At 49.0% G+C, this 12,725-nt stretch overlaps 1 protein-coding gene and 1 non-coding gene across 2 annotated transcripts in view; one reads left to right on the top strand and one right to left on the bottom strand.

The window, feature by feature from the left end:
* The first annotated feature begins 413 nt into the window (after positions 1–413).
* LOC111823099 lies at positions 414–497 on the top strand. Its single transcript, XR_002826094.1, has one exon. It is a non-coding gene; the product is annotated as a small nucleolar RNA Z195/SNORD33/SNORD32 family (small nucleolar RNA).
* Positions 498–1,899: 1,402 nt separating this feature from the next.
* Positions 1,900–12,725, bottom strand: part of SEZ6L (seizure related 6 homolog like) — a 41,180-nt gene continuing 30,354 nt past the window's right edge. Inside the window, exons 13-17 of the mRNA XM_023743448.1 lie at positions 7,600–7,794; positions 7,119–7,151; positions 5,350–5,461; positions 4,115–4,217; positions 1,900–1,929 (exon numbers count right to left, since the gene is read on the bottom strand). Of these exons, the coding sequence (XP_023599216.1) occupies positions 1,900–1,929; positions 4,115–4,217; positions 5,350–5,461; positions 7,119–7,151; positions 7,600–7,794 (473 nt within the window). The remainder of the gene's footprint in view (positions 1,930–4,114; positions 4,218–5,349; positions 5,462–7,118; positions 7,152–7,599; positions 7,795–12,725) is intronic.

Consider the following 12,725-nt stretch of genomic DNA (forward strand, 5'->3'; position numbering starts at 1 on the left):
GAGGAGCAGGGTCTCTCCTGGCGGGAGTAAACCTTCCAGCCTCAGACCTCCGAGACTGAGCGAGGTGCAAGCTCCTTGCTGGCGGAGGGCACGTGCCTGTGTACCAAGCCCACTGCCCTATGCTGCCCCAGAGGTTTCCAAAGCCAGCCACCCACACATGGACGCCCGGACTCTCCCAGAGGCATGGCAGCCGGAAGTATCTGCTCTTGTGTGAAAACCAGCTGATTTAAAACAATTCTAGAGCGTGCGTGGGAGTCAAAGGGCACCCCCCAAAACACTGAACCTGTGCGCCATCGGCTGTCACTAGGGAACTAGGGAGGTGACTGACAGCCCCATATTCCTTCCCGGCATCCTCACCGCCCCTTCTCCCCGCTCCCCCCGCACCGCCTTTTCTTTGTTTAGGAAAGACTCTTCCGGTCTGTGCTGAGCAGCAATCACCATCTTTCGTTTGAGTCTCACGACCATGAGATCAACCCCATGCACCGCTCTGAGACCTAAAAAAAAAAAAAAAAAAAAGACTCTTCCTGGATAGTTATTCGCTCACCAGTCCCCCTGGGTTGGGATGCAATGATCCTGGTAAAATATAAGGATGCTCATGCGATGAGTAAGGGGCTTTATGAATTCCTTTCTGGCCTGTAGCTCCTCCATTCTTCTCCTTGGGGTTCAAATTGTAGGATGCGGATTCCTTTGTGGTTTTAACCCCCCCCCCCCCCGGGTCTGTTTCTTTGCATTCACCCCCCTATTCAACCTCTGGGCCAAGCTTCCAGACAATAGAAAAACAGTTTCTCCTCATAGAAACCTCCCTTCCCCTGAAATACTTGATTGCAAATATATTAGGAAATTCCACCTTTAAGAGAAACAGGGCACCAGAGTCTCCCCATTTTGAGGGCTCAGGCATTCCAGCACCCCGGGAGAAGAGCAGAGCGCACCCCGATCTCAGGATGTGGCACCTCCCCTCCCACACACACCCTTCTCGCTCTGTGGACGAGGGGGCCCTGCTGCCAAAGGCTGCGGCTCTCTGCTCACAGCTGGAGGGCGGCCTTGCTGAACAAGGTGATCGATTCTGAGGCCTGCAGCCTGAATGACCTGCTCCTTCATTGTTGCCGGAGTGTCAAAGCAAAAACATTTTATTAACTCGATTCCCATGACCAGCGTTCTCCCTTGCCCGGTTCTTCACGGGAACTCTCAAGTCCCTCATCCTCTCTGAAAAAATTTCCTTGTCATTTATCACTCTTCTAGAAAGAAAACATGTTCTCATTTTGCCAGCATCCGGGGAGGCCAGGGCAGTAAAAGAGAATGTTTATGCAACATCTTGGCTGCTCTCAGAAGGGGCGCGGGAGGGAGGGGGTGTGGCCAGCCCACTTAGAAGCGGGGGAAACTGGAAGAGAGAAACACACAGGATTTGCTTGGGAGCCGACCTACTGAAGTATCCACGGGAAATTCCAACCCAAGTTAATCCTACAAAAAAATCACCCTTCCCGACCTAACCTGGGGACTGCGATCGGTACTAAACACACCGCGGGCCTGGATCCCAAAGACGCATGCAGTTCGACGCAGCCGTAGGATGGCACTGCTGACGGGAGGAACGACCGGTTCTGCTGTTTCCCCCTCGACTGCTGTGTCTGCCATTCGCAGATCTCCCATCGGCCTCTGGAAGCGACTGAGGCTGGGACACGAATCTGACCGCAGCGGCAATACATCCAACCACACCTATCTCCATTTTAAATATAATAAATACAGTGAAGAAAACAGTACGTCTTCCATAAGGAGTCTAAAGAAAAGACAGCCGGACACTCTGGGGTGTTTTGATCAAATGCCACATGGTCTCTGGATGAATTTCTCGAGGAGGTTGTAGTTGAGTTCATAGCTGTGAGTTTCCCTTCTCAAGTGTAGCTCTCTCTAGATGGAAACTTCATACTCTCTGGTTTCCTGCAAGAGAGAGAAGCGTAGATCTATTGAAGCTGGTGCGGCAGAGTGATGCGTAGTTGGTTCTAGCTCTTCATCCCTCCCGTGTCCACAACGTTGGCCAGGAGACATTGCGGTGCCTTCTGCTCTGACCCTGACTTGTGTTGGCCAAGGGGTTCTAAGGAGACGGATCATGAGAGGGGCCTGAGAAGTGCTTGTGTGTTTCTGCGTGTGCCCTGCCCCTCTGCCATCACTATGAGCAGAGCATGCCTTGGTAGCCATTAGTCCCAGCCGAGAGGTGAAGGACATGGAGAACTGAGCTCAGTCCCCCAGCCAGTGACTAGCCAATCCCAGATGTGTGAGTGAGCACAGGCGAACAAGGCTACTACCTAGCTGAAACTAGCCGGAAATGCTGCCTCGCAGACTGATGAGCAAATGAATGTGCTGCTCTGAGCGGCTGGGTTCTGGGATTGCTTGTTACGCAGCATGATGATAGTGTTAGGTAACTGATATACTGTTCTAATAAGTATCAACAAAGTCTGGTTTCTAAAGTGCTGTTTTTTCATCAGCTTGATCTTTTTAAGGTTTGGGAAACAAGCTACACAGAATGCAAAATAACATACGACCTCTTCTTACCAGGTCATTTCTGAAATGACTGCAATATGCGGGTAGCAACTAGTTCAGTTTCTCTGATGATGTTCATGGAGTGTGTGTGTAATGTTCTCCAGGCCCCCCGGGCACAGGAGCGGAGAGATATAAGGAGCCATGGGCTGTGCCCCGGAAGAGGTCACCGTCACATGCTTTAATGGAAGTCTATGGTTTCTGCTGAGCCAACACAGATATACAATCATGCCTGTGCTTCATGGTATATGGAGTGTGGTGGGCAGACAACCACCTGCAAGGAGCTAAATGCTGCTGATAACCCTGTGAGCTTGAAGGGGGATCCTTCCCCAGTCAAGTCTCAGATGAGACCGCAGCCCTGACTGACACCTTGTGAGCCCTGAAGTAGAGACCCAGCTAAGCTGTGTCTGGACTCCTGACCTACAGAATCTATGACACAATATGTATGTGTTATTTTAGACTCTAAATTTTTCAGTAACATTGCTACACATCAATGAATAACTAACACAGGAGGTCAGAAGAAGAGGTGGGTGAGGGAACATCAGTAAGGACAAGGAACAAGTTGAGTTTATGCTGCCCAAATACTGAGAGGTGGTTGTACATCATTCACAGTGAATTTGAAGGGTTGTGATTTTGCAGTCATGACTAATCTTCTGGTTCCTCCCATGTGCCTCGGGCCTTTGCATGGGCTCTCCCTTCTCCCTGGCATCTTCTATAGCCACCATCTAAGTTCTACTCACCTTACGTGCCTTAGCTTCACATCACTGGTTCAACAATGCCTTCCCCATCACTTCTAAGTGTCCCCATTTTATACTCTTGTAGGAGCCTAATTTCCTTCATGGTCCTTAAAAATAATGACCTGTTGCAATCCAGACATTCATCGGCATATTTGATCGTGTGAGGCTGAAGGGAGGCGGGACAGTGTAAGGAGTTATGGCACCGGGTAGAGTTTGCATCCTGGCTCCTGACCGTGCCTTCTGGTGGTGTGCAACCTCAGCCAAATCACCTTTTCCTTTTTCTGAACCTCATCATCCTCATCAATCCACAGTGAAAACTGCAGAATCAATCACAAATAGTTACAAGGATTCACGGGGATCATGCATTTAAGGTGCCCAGCCCATGACACATATTATTGTTGTTACTAATAGCTGTCACCTTTGCAAGACCATATGCACATTAATGGCTGGATCGTGTATATTGGCTCACGACTATGTCCCTAATAGCCAACACCAGGCTGGCCACTCAAATGTGGAGGATGTTGCACGCTGCCATTCATTAGGGCGTGGAGCTCAGTAAGGTGTGTGCCCATCTCAGCTATCTCTCCATGGGTATTCGGTGCAGCTCCTTCTTTCTGTGGTCCTTCTGCCAAGAGTGATCAGCGTTACAGTGTGTCATCGGCTTGCAGAGAGAGCTGGGTGCTCTCAGCAGTTAGCTCCGTAAGGGTCATGGGGGATGAGATGGGGCCCTGGCCACACCTCTCTGCCAGTGGCATCGTGAACAAAAGGAAATGAAACCTTCAGTTTTGATGTCAGTGAATTCAGGGCAGACAAAGAGGGAGGCTCCTGGGAGCGAGGAGAGACCAACTCACCCCCGTCTCGTAAATGGGGTTGTCAAACTCGGTCTCCACGGTGATCTGGCTGTAGGGGTGAGAGTACATCAGGGGCAGGCGGAGGTTGGAGTAATAACGACATCTGGAGAAGGGACAATGAAAAAGAAAGCAGTTACTCTTCCCGGCCTGGGAGACACCTTACTATACCTGAGGGCAGCGAGGTTCAACCTTTTCCATCTCGTGGCACACAGACTAGTTATTAAAATTCTGTCACACACCAACAAATATATAGTTTGCTGCTCTGATAAAAAATAGGTGTAATTTTGATTGATTTATGAAAAGAAAAAGTAATTGACTATTTTTCTGTTCCAAAGTGACTTTAAAAAAATCAGGTACTTATACTTGCATATAAGGATTTCTGGTACCAAAATTAACCAATCAGACACAACCTTCTTATGCCACATGACTGATAAGATGCAACTCTATTATATCACCTGTATATTTATGGTTCAAGACAGGGCATTCGCAACGGAAGGCTATGGTTGTGTTGGCTGCTGCCACTTTTGTCATTTGACAAGCTGAGGCACACCCACTGAAAATCGCTGCCTGAGGGGAACAGCGAGTGAGACTTTCTGAGTACCGGCACCTCCACGAATGACAAGGGGGATGTGTGGAAACAGCTTCTTGTGGGTGAGAATCCGAGTGGGGTGAAAGCTGAGATCCTAATTGCCCTCAACTTCTAACCCAGTCGGTGATCACTGGAGCCTCGGTACCTCCCCTGACTGCAGAGGGTGCGGAGCTTAATTTGTTTTCACCTGAAAAGTGACTGAAGTCCCTCTTTAATGCAAAGAACAACAATAACAATAATGAGCATTTATTGAGCACCTATGAATACTGTGTTGCGTCAGACCACCTAAAGGTGGTTCCTCCTCTGTTACCACTCCTTCCTTCATTGTGTTTATACAGTATATTATTATTTGTGTATTTCCCCTCTCTTCCTCCTAGACTGTAAGCTCCAGGAGGGCAGGGAAAATCTATATGAGGCAAATGCCTGCCTCAGGGCCTTTGCACATGCTGTTTCTCTTATCCCAGGTTTGCAGAGCTTACCTTTGCATTGCTTTCAAGTCCTTACTCAAATGTCATTTCACACAAATGCCACTGTCCCCAAACTAGAGGTGGAGATGCTGAGGTTCAGAGAGGTGAAATGCCCAGCCCCTCAGGACACGAATGGATGAGGGGATGGCAGCCCCCCAACTCGCTCCGGGGCTCCCTACCTGGTGATGTAAATGTAGGCTCCCCCCAGCAGTAAGGAGATGATGAGGACTGGGATGAAGATAGCCAGCGCCATAGTTCCTCCTTCCAATGATGTCTCCGCTGCCGCTTCTGCTACTGAACACACAGCCAGTGAGGCCTTCATGTCGCATACGCTCAGCCCCCGGTCCCTGGCTCTCAGTCCCGCACCCACCCTCCCAAAGAACCGATATCAGTGAGCCTTAGCCTCTGGAGAACCATCTCCAAGGGGGAAAGAGGCGGAGCCTAGAGGAGTTCGTGCTGGTTCTTTTGCAACTGAGTCCAGGCCCATCCTTGGGTGAGGTGGTTATGGGGCAACCGAGAATTACAGTCCTTGAACCCTGATCCCACCATGCCCGTTTTTCTTTGGTGGGGGGTACAATTGAAAGCTGGTTAAAATCCAATTCAAGGGAGAAATCCCAAGTGTGCAAACCAGAAGGCAGATTCGCTGGCATTCCATGGAGTGGAGGGAGCTTGTTGTACCCAGACTGGCGGGTCCCTCCCAGGGCTGCTTTATCAGCCCCTCCAGGAGAGGGCACTGGGCAGCTGGGGCCAGTCTCAGTACTACACACCCAGTGGTACCCCGACGGTGAAGACCCAATTTTGATTCTCAGCGGCCATGGCTGCACATTCTCTCGGCCTCCAGGTTCCCTCTGCGCTGCTCCATGCCATGCCCAACAGAGCTCAGCTGCACATCAATCTAGAATTCATTACCCGCCACTCTATGGAGTGTGCAAAAGTGACCCTAACGCCCACAATAAATGCAGGAGCACAAAACAGTACATTAGCGCTGTAATCTCTCCGCAACCCCACACATCTGAGACATTCCCATGGTTCACTGGTTGGCAAAGGCAGAAAGGGGATGGCCTGAAAGACCGAGCCACGCAATGTCCTCTATCCCCAGGGGCATGTTCTATCTGAGCCCCGGCTCTGCCTGCTCGGATTAAAACATCATCTGTTACTAGGAAGAGTGACTAATGCCATGCGATCCCCACAGCCCCAGGTTCTGAGGGAACCTCTTATTGTCAGGAAGTTAAATGGCTCCAAAAATAATAATGAAAGAAGCTCCACTGGTTACAGCTTTAAAAACCAACAACCACCTGGCGCCATTGTCCAGGCGAGTGGATTGGGAACGCCGAATGGAGGTGACGCAGAATGCAGGATGGTTCAGGTAGGAGAGGGGCTGCAGAGGGAAGGAGCCACCACATGAAAACAGAAGCAAATCCTAGAGAGCTTTCAGCATCTGCTGTGCATTAATAAATCTTACTTGGAAACTCCGAGTAAAAGGAGAACAGGGAACAAGAGGGCACATGGCCAGATGCGTTGGGGAAGAGAAAGACTAAGGGAAAAACAGACCACAGACCACGCCCTGGACGTTTCCCTCCTGAAACCAGGAGGATGCTCAGTGTAGGCGGCGAGGCATCATTGGATACAGTTTCTCCAAAGGTACCATGTGGTTGAAAAGTTTCATAAACAGCTGATGCCTTTGTCAGGCAGAGGGACTCTCAGACTTTCTACTCTCTGGAGCACAACTGGTGTCAAATCGCTTCCAGATCTCAGTTAGGACCGAAAGATGTAAATCCAATGACTTTCTTTGCAATAGCATTTGTTTTAAAATGATCTCCGGCAGGTGAAGGAAGATGTTTTGTTATTGTTAGTTTTTTGTAAGCACCTGGCCCAGGATGGTTTAGGACCTGCCCTTGTTTTTTGCTATGAGCTTGATTTATTGGGTGTTTTTCATTCTGGGACTCACCTTCTAACGCATGTTCAAAGCTGTCTTGATTAACTGCAAGAGAAATAGAAAGCATTGGTCAATGTCAAGTGGATTCGCCGTGCATGTTATGGGGCCAAAAAGAATGGGAGCAAAAGCCCATGCCACGCTTTCCTGAAGTCAATGGTACGTTTTATTTATCCGGGGCTACTGCATTTGCTGAAAATTCCTGGATGCTTTCCCTTCCCCCTCCCTTCTACTCTCTCTCTCTAAAAAAATATCAATGGAAAGAATATCCTTGGGTGAGGATTAATAACAACAACACGGTGCTAAGCAAGGAGAAGGCACTGTGTCACAGTTCCATTGGCAGTGGTGTTTTCCTTTCTCGGTGGTAAGAATAATGGTGTCTTAGATTTGATGAAATGCAGCAGCTCAGCTTCTGGAGAAGATTCAGAACCCCTGCCAGCCCGTCCTGATAGCTCCGGCTTCCCCCGTCCCGTGTGTCTCCAGTGGGTTTCCTCACCTTTACAAACAGGCAGCGGCCCATTCCAGTGGGATGGCTGTCCCAGGATGCACCGGATGGTCACTTCGCCCATGAGCTCGAAGCCCTCGTAGCACATGAAGGTGAGGGACTCTCCTGGCAGGTAGAGGCGCTTGTACAGGATCTGGTACCCGTTTTCTGGTAAGCCTGGGTTGTCACATGCCAGGGACTCTTCCGCTGAAACGCAAGCCGAAAGGAGCTCTGGTGAGAGGGTGCGAATCTCTGGGGACTCCTACTCAGAGCCAGCCCGATCTGGCTTTGGCCGGTCTCCGCAACATTCTCCCTCTACATCCCCACCTTGCACTGAACTGGTTCCCATTCCCCAAACTCACCTTTTTGTCCCCTGCCTCTGGGCATGGGTTACACATGGGCATGGTAGACTGTACTGGGCTGTGGAATATGGGTTAAAATCTTGGTGCTGCTACTTACTAATTAGCTGTGTGACCTCCAGCGAGGGCCACGGACAGATTCTGAGCCTCAGTTTCCTCATCAGTAAAATGGGAATAATAACAGTAGTACCTATCTCATAGGGACTTGGAAGATGAAGTAAGATTATGGGGTAAAGTCCTCTTGGCATGTCCTAGATACTCTATAAATGATGGAGGGTGATGTTAAATTATAAAACATTCCTTCTGCTTCTCAACTCACACCTTAACTGCCCACCCAGGCTGGATAAGTCTTGTTTATCTTTCAATTCTCATTCCTCATTTCTCCACCTCCAGGAAGTCTTCCCGGATGCCTCCTACCCCTAATTCAGTCACTAGTCTTTCCAGTTCTTCTTCCACCCCAGCAGTATTTATTTAATCATTGTACATCAGTTTCCCTCACTGTTAAGGCTTGCTTGAAGCTCAGGGCCTGGTATACAGAAGGAGCATCATAAATGACCCCAACCTATATAGTAGGAGCCTCATAAATAACCTCTGTGGGTATTGACTTCTCAGAGCCTCAATTTCCTCATCTGTAAAATGGGCCATGTCAGAGGGTTGCTAGGAGGATTAAATGAGCACATGCATGTAGGTGAGCAGTACAGTGAGCACCCAATAAACACTGGCTATTTGTGTGGCCTTCACAATTTCTGTTGTCTTTTCATACCAAGTGTCTTTTCATACTATTGTTTACTTAATGTTTCTTATTTCTGTTGATTTGCTTTTCCATTGAAATTGTGCAATACAATTTAGCCTCACCCCTATTTCTATAATCACAGATTTCAAAGGTCAGTTTCCATCTTCTTAACAAAACAAAACACCAGAGAGTTAATCTGGGCACCGCCTCAAGCCACGTTGGTATCACCAGGGGTGTATATAACACTCCTTGGGAATGCAGCCCAATGCACTGCACTTTATAGTTCATGAACCCCCAGAGTCTAGAACCCACTCATTTGGAGGGAGGGTCCATCAGACAGTACTCTGCCCCTCTGTGCTAGGTTTGTGCCAGGAGAGGAGAACTAGGAAAGTGTGGTTTCCATTTGCCCAGAAGTCAGTCTAGTGCAGTGATGGCGAACCTTTTGAGCTCGGCGTGTCAGCATTTTGAAAAACCCTAACTTAACTCTGGTGCCGTGTCACATATAGACATTTTTTGATATCTGCAACCATAGCAAAACAAAGATTTATATTTTTGATATTTATTTTATATATTTAAATGCCATTTAACAAAGAAAAATCAACCAAAAAAATGAGTTCGCGTGTCACCTCTGACACGCGTGTCATAGGTTCGCCATCACTGGTCTAGTGGGTGAGAGAGAAGGCTGCTCAGGTGAGTGCAACCCAGTGCAGCAACAGCTGTGATGGGAAGCACAGAGGACAAACCTCGCCTGATCCGGTCACGGTCACGGGTGGGGAGGTCAGGGGTTTCCAGAGGAAACCTGGAAACTAGTGCTCGGCTGGGAAAGTGAGGGCTCAGGCTGGGGATGGGGGATGGGAGGTGGGATGAAATGCCGATCTGATTCCTGGCTGCTTCCCTCCCTCCTGGGTGGAGGGGAAGTGAGGATCCTTATGTGGCAAATGCGTGCATTACCTGCAATGTAGCCAAGTGGCCATCAGGTGGCAATGGTAACGCAGAACAACTTCCCACAACCTTTCCCTTCATAAATTAACAGATCAGTGAGGAGAACAAATATTTATTGAGCACCTCTTACTAGTACAATGATGAACAAGAAAGACGTGGCCCCTGCCTTCATGAAACTTAACAGTCAGGTATCCCACAAATAGTTTCTGGATGCCAACCCCGTGCCAGGACTGTCCTGGCCCTGGCGAGATAGTAAAGACAGAGGATAAACTCTTAGACTTCGATGTAAAGGAGGATGTTGCCAGCAGGTTTAGGGAGATGAGGGGAGGCGTCCTCACCTGCTCTCACCTGGCCGCACTACACCCCCCTAGATTCAGTGCCGGGGCTCCACCCCTCAGGCATCTTGGGGACAGTGCATCGATGGGAGCTTTTACTAGGGTCACAGTCTGGCCACATGGGCTCTGCCAGGGCCTCCTGGGGAATCCCTAAGTGCTTCTCCAGAGAGTCACCCATAAAACCCTCACTGAATTTGTCATATCATCACTCTAGGTAGCGTGGTTTATGTCTTCTGGATGGGAGCCTGAGGAGTCATTTACCACGCCACCGTCAATAAAGGCCACATTAGTATCACTAACAATAACGACGATGGTAATAGTAACACATACTATTGGGCACGAGGGATACAAGAATTAATGGCTACAATCCCGCAAGTGAGTTATGTGTTTGCTTCTCTGAATATCTGAACAGGTCATTTCAATAGGCTACAGCAAGTGCTGTGATAGCTGAACTGTAGGTGCCATGAGAACTCAGAGGAGAGAAACAGGACCTAGTCTAGGCAGTCAGGGAGGTCTCCCTGGAGGAGGTGCTGTTTATCCATTGCTATTTTCTTCATAGATTTGTTTTCCTCCGCTCATCTCCAATAGACCCCAGGCTTCATGAGAGCATGGATCATGTCTGTTTACCCACTGCTCTATTATCAGGGCCCAACCACCACCATGGTTCCCAAACTGTGCACCAAGGTGCCCTGGGGTGCCACCATGAACTCACAGAGATGCTGTGAGATTTTGTAAAATTTTGAGGAAGACACAGTGACATCTTTCAGACCCTCGGGAACTACTAGCTCCAGGAAGTTCCCAGTCTCAGCACGAGACAGAGCTACGTTCCCTTTACTGATGCCTCATCTTTGCAAAGCTGGCTGTTCTGTGGTTGCTGTGCTAAGAGGCAAGAACTGTGACAAATCTACATGGAACAGGAAATGACCATGGCAGAGTCCAGCCTGATGCTGAGGTTTGAGAAGTTTGGTGGAGCCCCGCAGGCACATGTATCCCTGGAGTAGTAACTGCAGTTATTTAAGAATGAAATAAAAATATAATCTTTCAACTTATGTGTGTTACTTTCTCAAAAAATAACTAAGTTATCCCAAAATAGCTAATTATTAAGCTGTTTGGACCAAACTACTTAACAAACAGGATTATTAGGTATTTTTGGCCTGGAAAGTCAATGAAAACATTTCTGAGACACCAAGGGTATCTTGAATTGAGAAAGTTTAGGAAACTCCCTCCTAGCATTAGCCTGCATATTGAATGACTAAATGAGTTACTTCCAACAACCCTGCCTGGCCCTAGCCGGTTTGGTTCGGTGGATAGAGCGTCAGCCTGTGGACTGAAGGGTCGCAGGTTTGATTCTGGTCAAGGGCACATGCCCAGGTTGTGGGCTCGATCCCCAGTCGGGGGCGTGCAGGAGGCAGCCAATCAATGATTCTCTCTCATCATTGATGTTTCTATCTCTCTCTCCCTCTTCCTTCCTCTCTGTAGTCAATAAAAATATATTAAAAAAACATTAAAATAAAACAAACAAACAAAAACCCTGCCTGGTAGGGAGTATTATTTCCTTTTCAGTTCTCAGATGAGAGCTCTGAGGCCCAGAGAGGGCAAGCTACCTGTCCAAGGTCACCCAGCAGAGCTGGGAGTGTGTTGACTGCGAACCCCAGACTCTTTCCCTTACCAATGCCTGACCCCTACCAGTGCCTGACCTGTCTGTTCTCGAAGTGTCTTGGGATAAATGGACTAGGAAAGAACATGGCTTTGAGTCCCAGCGACCCTGAGCAGAAGCTGGAGGAGCAGAGCTTATACAGTTTACTGTCTGTATCAGCAGCTTGTTGGTGGAAGATCTTTGTCAAAAATCAAGCACTGGAACTTCGCCCAGAAGCTGGCACTGCAGTGATGGGGAGGGGGGGAGATGATAATGCTTGGGGGTTCATCAGGCTTGAATGGGAATCCTAGGATCTCCCCTTTCCTGCTGTGTGACCTCAGGAAAGCTACTCAACCTCTCTGGGCCTCCTTTCCTGCTTTTAAGTGGACACACGTAGCATTCATGCAGTTTAATGAGATTTAATCGTGTTCATGTTGGGGAAGGACACAGCATGGCGAAGGTGCCGGCGGATTGGGGCTGTTCCTTCATTCAGTAGAGAAAACACCTTAAAGCTGTTTTGCGTCTGACAACCTCATCCTTAAAAATGCCCTGAGAACCCCGATGGTAGCCCCCCCCTTGCTCCGGGCACCTCGCTGCAAGAATGGGACCATCCTCTTACTTCATGCGCCATCTCCCACCAGCCTCGTCTGCCTGTAACGTCGTGGGAACCACGTGGTTACTTTTTAGGCTTCAGGGAGGATCGAGAATCTCCTGCCACCCACCTGGTGCGTGAACTCACTAGCGTGGGTATCACGGAAGCTGTCTTCACTGACCCTGCAGCTCCGGCGCTGAGGTTTCAGGGAAAGGCGCCCCGAAACGAGGGAGACACACTTCTCGGGAACCCAGCAGCCGCGGCGGCCCAGAGGGCCTTTGGAGACTGTCCTCATTAGCGGAGTGCCGTTTCTTTCTTTATAAAAAGGGTATCGCCTTCCAGGGTTTTACAATAAGCTTTTATTTTTAGCTTTTCGTGTCTGGGTCTCTGCAGCTTCAATTCCCCACCCTCCCAAGTCGCCAGGAGGAAACGGGAAGGGAACGTGCTTCCCAGGCTGAGCCTCCTGGACCACCGCTCTCCACCTCCCCTGCCTGGTGAGAATAGACCCTCCAGGTTCAGAGTGACCTGGGAAGCCTTTTTT

The sequence above is a fragment of the Myotis lucifugus genome, unplaced genomic scaffold (genome assembly GCF_000147115.1).
Source record: "Myotis lucifugus unplaced genomic scaffold, Myoluc2.0 scaffold_391, whole genome shotgun sequence".
Taxonomy (NCBI): Eukaryota; Metazoa; Chordata; class Mammalia; order Chiroptera; family Vespertilionidae; genus Myotis; species Myotis lucifugus.